The sequence below is a fragment of the Equus przewalskii genome, chromosome 6, assembly GCF_037783145.1.
Source record: "Equus przewalskii isolate Varuska chromosome 6, EquPr2, whole genome shotgun sequence".
Taxonomy (NCBI): Eukaryota; Metazoa; Chordata; class Mammalia; order Perissodactyla; family Equidae; genus Equus; species Equus przewalskii.
Genome location: NC_091836.1, coordinates 26,738,975 through 26,747,881, shown reverse-complemented (window position 1 = coordinate 26,747,881; position 8,907 = coordinate 26,738,975). Strand labels below are relative to the sequence as shown.

Below are 8,907 nucleotides of genomic sequence, written 5' to 3'. Positions count from 1 at the left end.
CGCCCATCACTCCGAAAAGCTGCGCCCTTTATTAAGCTACAGCAGCAGTGTTCTAAACGCAGTGGGTAAACTTGGGATTGACCGGATACACATTCAACACTATTAAAAGGATTTAATGCTATACTGTGAGCCATGATGCTTTTCCAATATGGAATCATCTTTTGGTTATCATCAGCCGGTACTGCATGTTTTGCAGTGGTTACAAAGTTACAACGGATTTAGGAAGGTATCAATGAGCCATTCAAAGATGGTAAGACCCCAGAAAAGCCAATGATTGATTAACCCTCTTCTATATCCTCAATAAAACGGCTCAAGACAGAGATAGCAATCACTTCTATTTAGTTCAAGACATACTGTACTATCTAGACCCATGGATGATACTAAGTTACAACCTGTTTAAACATCCATATGGTATTTTATTTTTGCAAAGATTGGTTCTAAAAGTCGTAAAACCGGATAGATTAATAATATATCAAAATTAGCTTAAAAATGTAGGTCATAGCTCTCACTTACTTTGCCCTGGTGTTAAAGATGTTACAAACATACATACTTAAACACCACCAAGTATCTCAACATTTACAGATACAAGTGTTGTCAAAAAGGTCTTTCTCTAACTTTAGCAAAGAGAAACAGTCCAAATTTTATTCTTTATACTACTGACAGGATTTAACTACATCACTCTGGCACATGGTATCACTATTGTTCCTACTATACCAAGTTCTGGTTTTCTCAAGGCCTTTTCCCCAACTTTTTGGGAAATAAAACAGATACCATATATTTCAAACCTTCCAATTAAAATGTATCCTCATAAATATATGTACTGGGTTGGTATATTCACCTATATCCTTTCTGATTTCTGGCTAAGTAAAGACATGCATTTATAGCTATGTTAATGTGTTAAAGCAGAAGACAACCCAACTTACTATCAAGAGAAATTGTGACCTTTCACGTGGTGTTTGACAGAGAAAACACTGATTTTCACACGTTATCTTTATTTTATTCAAATACAAGTCTCATCACGCATGGTCCAAGAACACTCAAATAATAAACCAAATATAAACAGACGTTAAAGATTGGTCTTCAAACATTATAGCCAATGATGCCACGCTTGCCTATGATCTCGCCAACATAAAACCACATCCACACCTCAGTGGCCACCAAACCATTCAGCAGAGCTTCCTGAAAAAAGCAGCACAAATTTTAATGTACATTTTTTTCTTACATATTTAAAACTATTCTTTTCCAGGATTAAGTGACAGAAAATATAAGGATGCTATTCAAATTAGAGGGCACTTTTAAAGTCCAGAATTAGTGATGGTAACTTTGTTCAACTGCTGAGAACCCTTGAACTTTCAATTATGTAAGGTAAGTAGTCCAGAGCTTATAAATTCTTTCAAAGCATTCTTTAAAGACCTGAACTGACTTAACCCTTTCATTATTAGTTTATGAGACACTTTATGAGCCCTAAAACAACCCACATCCTGGAAACAGCTGACATTTAGACAGGGCATTCATATGAAAGGATGGCTATAGGAAGCCAGGTCTCTGAATAGACGTTTCTGTCTGGCCAAAGAAAATCTGCTGAAAGAGGAAGGGCTCTCTCTTCCCCTTTAGACGTCATTTTCATTCATTTATTATTTGACTTAACTCTTTCCAAGTATTCACTAATTACTTAGTTTCAAGATCAATGTTTTATTGCCCTGAAGAGAAAAAGTACATAGAAAGCAACGTTTCATGCAAGTGCAAATACAGATCTTGGAACCCTAGTTGAAAAAAATCTTTTCACAACAAAATCGGGCCTTTTCCTTTTAGCACCTGGAAGTGAATTTTCCCCTTCAAATTAGACCAGAAATATCAGAAGTCTCCTGAAAAATAACCATATTTTCCAGGATGTACGTTCTAAAAGCAGCAATACTTTAGTTATTTAGGATTTTTGTATCCTGTGCTTGGATCAAGCAAGCAAACACAAAATCCAAGTTCCAGTCTTAACAGTCTTTAATTTCATCTTCACACAAGTCAATAACCCTTAATATCATTATATGCTTGCTAGGTTTTGATATTTTTATCCTCCAAATGAGTGTTAGCTGCCTGATTGTGATACAGTCCAAGAGATCTTCTGGCCAAATTGGGGATAGTTCCAGGACTACAGATGAAAAAAAGTACAGAATCAGCAAGTAAGCCATCCTATTTTAGTATACTAACCAAAATAGGAAAAGAAAAAAAAAGTTGCCCAGTAAAAATGCTCACTTCTTTGTTATAAGACTAATAGGAAACTAAGACATAAAATAGCCCAATTATGTCAACCCAGATGACAAAATTAGAAAGGTGTCTCTCTCCCAGCAGTCGAGAAGGAGATTCTCTCTCATTATGTTGGTTTCAGCCTCACTGGAAAATACACATATTAATCAAAACAATCAGAAAAATCCCAAGAGAAGACATTTTCTGTTACGCACATACGTTTTCATTTAGCCCATAGTTACCTTAACTGAGAGCTGTTTGAAGCTACCAGTTTGAGCACTATTGACTATTTTTTTCAAGCTCTGAATAGCTGTAGGGATCTCAGCAGGGGTTGGAGGAACCAGCTCAACTTTGGCATAGTGCCAAAATGTGGCCAGTCGAGGCTTCGAGTAAGTCACAGCAGCTGGAAAACAAAACAAAACAAAACAACCAGGATGAACTCACTAGAGACCGAAAGAAGCAGATGTGTGGGCTGGACACAAATATTTATTCATGCATCACATTCATTCACTGCTTATACCAAATGTGCACCCAGTGTGAAAAGTCAAAGCTGCTCCTTGGTAACAAGAGGCTTTTAAAGATGCAGAACACCTGTGTCACAGGAAAGTTCAATCAGGCAGGAAGCTATAAGCACATTCAATTACGCCAGGACTTCACTAGTGGCCAGCTAGTACTGTTACTTCATTTATGAATGGCAAATCTAGTTAACTGTAAAGTTACCAGAAGTTGGATTCAAAAACAAGAAAACAGCAGCAATGTAACCGTATTTTCTTGGTAGAGACACCAGAAAATTTGGAGCGAAGAGGTACAGAAGTGGAGGGAAGGAGCTATGTAGAACGGCATCCTTAAGAATAAGATTAAAACTCGTCACAATATTAGCCACAAATCCAGGGGGAATTATACCAATTAGTACCCATTTTTGGTATCCTCATCAGTATGTGGTGGATTAAATCTTTCTTTAACAAAATCACAGTTGCTCCTCCTTCAAAACACTACAAATAGTAAAAATAAAACCTACATATTTTGTTAAGAGCAGCCAAAAGTCGAGTCTATTACTAAGCTGAAATTCCTCAAGGTATTTACTATTTCAAGAAAAAAATAAAGGTTCTTAACAATCATGGTAGGTGTGAGACTACGGCAGTGATATCAGCAAATGGAGGCATTTTATTTAAAAAATTACAAGACAAACGTAATAAAAATAGCACAAATGCATGAAAATCCACAAAGTGCCTATCGTTCCAAGATGGATTATCTAAAGCTTTTGGTCCTTTTCCTATTATTAACTGCCTGTATTTGGGTATTTCACTACTCTTAGAATTACTATCTCCACCATCCTCTGTGCTTAGGGCCATGGGGGGTAAATCTTTAAGCAGATATAAGGCTCTAAGAGACAGTTCTAAATAGAACTGCCAATATCAAAAAGTACAAAAGTCTTGTGTAACTGTCTTTAAAATTACCTTCAACACAGATATTTCATCCTTGGAGAAAAAAAAAAATCAGTACACGGTACACAAATGCTGTACTTTAGATGGTAAATTTGCTTCTCAGGGGGTATAGGTGAAGAAGTTTGAAACTGCTTTACATGTACACAAAGGATGAACAAAACATAAGTAAATGAATGGTGGATGATGGGAATCAGGTTTCCCACTGTAGGAGAGGGAAGTTACAGATAGGCAAGAAAAGCAGCAAGAATAAATCATGGGATACTGGATTAGTGTTGGAGACATTCACACAAACTCATGTTTAGTTGAACATATATACAGATGGACAGATACAGAAACAACTATATATATGCACATATACACATGGGTTAGTATACATGCACACACACACACACACACACACTTTCTTGTCCACTGAGAGGGCCTAGACTTCTAGCAGTCTAGGAGCAAGGAACATACCAGTGCCTAGACCTTAGTTTCAAAATACCATTGTCCAATAAAAGGAACTATGGCTCCTTGGAGAAATGGTTGATTCTAAGGCTGGGACAGGGAAAATACAAGATGAGGGGGAAGCATCTTGTAGTACCAGAAAGTAAGAGAGCATGTCAAAGGGACAGAGGCACCAGCCTGAAAGAGTTCTCAATGGCCAAGGCTGCAACAATTTGAGCAAAATAAATAACATATTACTGGAGGTACTAGGCATGAAATAAATGTACTTGAGTCCATACAATAAATGACTGAATAAGTAAGCAGGGAAGAAGAGACAAATCTTTCTTATAGAAGAATTTGATTTAAATATATGTAGATACTCCCTCCTCCCTGCGTTGGCTGCTGCTGCCCACCTCCCCCCAGCCCGCCTCCCCCCACTGTGGGCTAGATTCAGTTACTCCTTTCTAAAGAACAGAGTATAGAAAGAGAAAGACAGTGGGGCCAGCCTAGTGGTTAAGTTCGCATGTTCCGCTTTGGCGGCCCAGGGTTCGCTGGTTCAGATCCAGGGTGCGGACCTACGCACCGCTTGTCAAGCCATGCTGTGGCACACATCCTACATATAAAGTAGAGGAAGATGGACACAGATGTTAGCTCAGGGCCACTCTTCCTCAGCAAAAAGAGGAGGATTGGCAGCAGATGTTAGCTCAGGGCTAATATTCCTCAAGGAAAAAAAAAAAGGGGGAAAGATTGCAGCTTTACAGTGGAGAAAGCGAGCAACACTACCTTAACCAAGTGATGAAAGCAAATTTCACCAGTGACGTTATGTGAATATCATGTATGTACTGACATGCAATTAGGGCACTTTACTTTTGTGGTATTTTTTCTCAAAACCCACAGCTCTAGACTAATCATGAGAAAAACACAAGACAAATCCAGATTGGGGAACATCTTTATAAGATATCTAGACAGATACCTACACATATACCTTAAGACTGTTAAGAAAGGTAAGGGAAGACTGGGAAACTGTCACACACCAGAGGAGACTAGGGAGACTGACAACTCAACGCAATGTGGTACCCTGGATTGGCTGCTGGAACAGAAAGATTAATGGAAAAACTGGTGAAATCCAAATAAAGTCTCAAGTTTAGTAAAGAGAAAAAAAAGTACCAGACTTTATGACCTTTATGGGAAAATCCGACAATAAAATTACTGTTTCTGTAAGCTTTGTCCTCCAGGGGAATTAACAAACATAGTAATTTTTTTCTCTTTTTCTTTGGTGAGGAAGACTGGCCCTAAGCTAACATCTGTTGCCAATCTTCCTCTTTTTTTTTTCCTCCCCAAAGCCCCAGCACATAGTTGTATATCCTAGTTCTAAGTCTCTCTAGTTCTTCTATGTGGGATGCTGACACAGCATGTCTTGACGCATGGTACGTGGTCTGGGCCCAGGATCTGAACCAGTGAAACTCTGGCCTCTGAAGTGGAGCGCACAGACTTAACCACTACACCACCGGGCCAGCCCCACACACAGAGTAACTTTTATTAGATATTTAAAATTCACATTTAATACACTGAGTTATGTTATAAAGCAAAAATATATTTCCACTTTAACATTCTGACCCCGGCTGAGTTCTCTGTTCTGAGTCCTTCTGGAAGAATAACAATCATTATGTTTCAATTATTCACAACAGAGAAAAGGGTTTATCTATTTCATAATAAAAAATTATTTTTGCATTACTTTTCTTTTTGGATTTTATTATTAAAGTTAGTTTGCAATTTCCCAACACACACCAACTAAAAGATGTGAAAGCCATGTTAGGAAAAAACTTCACTTGAAATTAAAAAGATTTTGCCTCAAATCATCCACAAAGTCCAAAAAATGAAGCCGCTATTCTTTTTCTTTTTATGTAAAATTGTAGGGATTTATCATAACAGATAGCTTGATGATCTTAGTGAAGTTGCAAACTTAAGTTCTTTGGGTTCTGCAGGAGGAGAGAATCAAGTATTTGTAGTATCTGGCCCTGTAAGGCTTTCAATAACCCGTTGTTTGGCTGCTGCTGGAGGAAAGGGAGGAGAGAACGGATAAGAAAATACCAATGACAGTAAAATAGGTTCAAAAAATTACATATACTTAAAAAATCCTATTCATATTTTGTAATCAGATTTGAACGAAAGCTATCTGGAGATCTGCGCTTCGATCGCTTGCTAGAATACAGCCCATCTAGTCAAGACGCTTCCGGCAATTTAACTCATCTCACTTCGGGAATAAAATGAATAGCTTGCTACCCAGCAGGCAACTGAAATACTTACGGACAGAACAGACTACTACTCAGGGCTGTTCCGAAAGACAGCGGTCAACCAGTAAGGCTTCAGCTTTTTCAAACGGAAAAGCCCTATGAATGCTAAGCTATAATAATAAGGATTTCTGTTTATACACATCCCTTTCTATGCTTACTGGAGCAGAGGTACCCATCCACAAAGTCCAATTCACTTAAAATTTCCCTCCGATTAAAGGGACAGTATCTCAAACTCTAGCTAGGACAGACAGCAAAGTCAACGTCCAAAAGCTCATTCATCCTCAAAAGTTTCTGCAGCCTTCCAAATACTCCACTGAGAACCTGCCAACCTGATGAGGCCCAATTTCTCTACTTTCACATCCATGTCCCTTCCCTTTCCCAAGCTCTCCTAGCAGAGCCGTACCCTCCATATTCCTATTCCCAGACACCGAAGGGGCGTAATGGCGGCGGCTGCTGGGCGACTCCAGGCTCCCTTCACTGCCAGGGTTAGAAACCAGGACGTCTAGGCTGTACAGAGAAGCCAAGCTGCAGGCCCGGCGAGGGGAAGGCTAGAGACGAGACGCGAAGCTGCTCCTGGCACCCACCCGCATGCCGCCCAGCCCCGGCTCCCGCCGGACCCCCGGGTCACCGCAGCCCGCGCCTCCTCGCAGGCGTCCCCGCCCGCCCGAGTGCCCGCCTCGGCGGTGTGCCGCCGCGCTCACCGTTCACCAGCGCCGGGGCCTTCTCCGCGAGGTTGCGGACAAACTGGGCCATGGTTCCAGGACAGAAAGCCCGTCGGCCCGAACGGCAGGCTGAATGTCACCCCCCGGAAGGACCCGCCGCAGGACCCCGTTCCGCTTCCAAGGTCAGGCCTCCTCTTTCCACGCCGGTCCAAGACATTTAGGTGTCCTACAATCTTTCCGGAATCTAACGGGTCAACTTATTTTCTTTAGTCACAGAGGAGAAAGGGAATATGAAAAGTTAAGCTCAGAGAGCACGTGGAGAACAATGGGATTCCGCAGAGAAACAGGCATTTCTTGGGGCAGCCGCTCATGGAGGTCCGGAAGGCCGGCGAGTGAAGGAAATGCGCATGCGCAGTGAGCCTCCCGTGCTCGCCTTGGCGCCGACCTCCGCTTTTCTGCGTCAACTGCTTTCCCAGCTTTTCTGAGGAGACGTGGGGAGTTAGGGCTGGAAGGCATCGCTGAGATTTTCCTAGACCACCACGATCTCCTTACAAAAGGCTGAGAGATTCCTAGGCCAAACATGTAAAATTAGGGGCAGAGCAGGTGCCACATAACCTGTCACCTGACTCAGCCCCTTGCCTTTCTTTCGGTGATCTTTTGTAATCCTGGTCTCCCCCGTCATCCTGTATCAGGATTGGAATCCAGTTCCCACAGTTCCCTAATCGGCCATAAGGAACTATGCAGCTATAAGGGGAAAAAATCACATTAACCGGGGGTCTCCGGTATGCCAGGCATCTTGGTAAAGCAAGCCTGCGTGTTAGTGTCCCCATTTAAAACTGGGATTAATAAATGGCCACATAGCTAGTGAGTGACAGAGCTGGGATCCGAAGAGGTTGCAATGTAAACACAAAGAAGGGGCATCAGTATGGAATTAGGCATGGTGCTAATCTGGGAAGACTTCCAAGAGAAGATCCTTGAGTTGATGTATAACAGAACTATATGCTGCAGAGTTGAAACGTTACAGTTTAATATGACTGGAAAAAAGATATATGTAGGGAAGTGGCATTTGATGAGAAAAACAGAATGTTAAGTGATGTACCCTGGGGAAGCCTGAGCAGAAGTAAAACTCTGATGGATGGAATAGTTAGAGGTGGAAAGAAAAATTAGGAGTGACATCAAAGAGCCAAGAGCAGCATTTCAGTGAAGGAGTGATGCAGTTGCCCTATACTCAGATAAGTCAACTTAAGGTTGAGAAAGTTAATTTAGCAATATGGAAACATTACTTAGAGCTGTTTAAAAAAAATCAGGATAGAAGCCAGAGTGAATGAGTGAAGAAATATGGCTATAAAGGAATACAAGTCAGAAAACTAAATAAGGATGTGCAACTCAAAGGAGAGACTGAAGCTAGAGAAGCAGGATTGACAAGATCCCTGAGGAGGCAGGAAAGAAGGTTGAAGGGATTAGCCTTGGAACTGGGGGGCCTATTCCATAGATGGGATGATGGGAGAGAAGGCTGAAAGTGGGAATTCTGAAGCCTATATCTTTCAAGTGAAGTAGAATGCAACGTCATCTGAGTGTGAAGGGCAGGTGGGAGGGTGGGAGAGAATTTGAGGAAAGAGGTTAAAGTTTGGAATAGCTGTTGAAGTTAAGGACACACAGAAGGGTGGTTGGGCAGTGTTAGACACCACAAGTTTGTGGCTGCACTGCTCTAAAGATTGTATTTTTCTCCAACAGCAGTCCGTAGCTTGGATGTTGGAACAGAGAATAATTGGGTTAATCTAGGCTGAGGTCTTACATGGCAGAGGTCTGGAAAGAAGGGGCAACAAAGGGGAACATGATAGT

The 8,907-nt window shown here is 41.2% G+C and overlaps 1 protein-coding gene across 1 annotated transcript; it reads right to left on the bottom strand.

The window, feature by feature from the left end:
- Positions 1 to 975: 975 nt before the first annotated feature.
- ATP5MG (ATP synthase membrane subunit g) lies at positions 976 to 7,634 on the bottom strand. Its single transcript, XM_008513477.2, has 3 exons — positions 7,105 to 7,634; positions 2,481 to 2,641; positions 976 to 1,179 (listed from the first exon to the last, which is right to left on the bottom strand). The coding sequence occupies exons 1-3, from the start codon at positions 7,154 to 7,156 to the stop codon at positions 1,081 to 1,083; spliced, it is 312 nt and encodes a 103-aa protein (XP_008511699.1). The 5' UTR covers positions 7,157 to 7,634; the 3' UTR covers positions 976 to 1,080.
- Between the last annotated feature and the right edge of the window lie 1,273 nt (positions 7,635 to 8,907).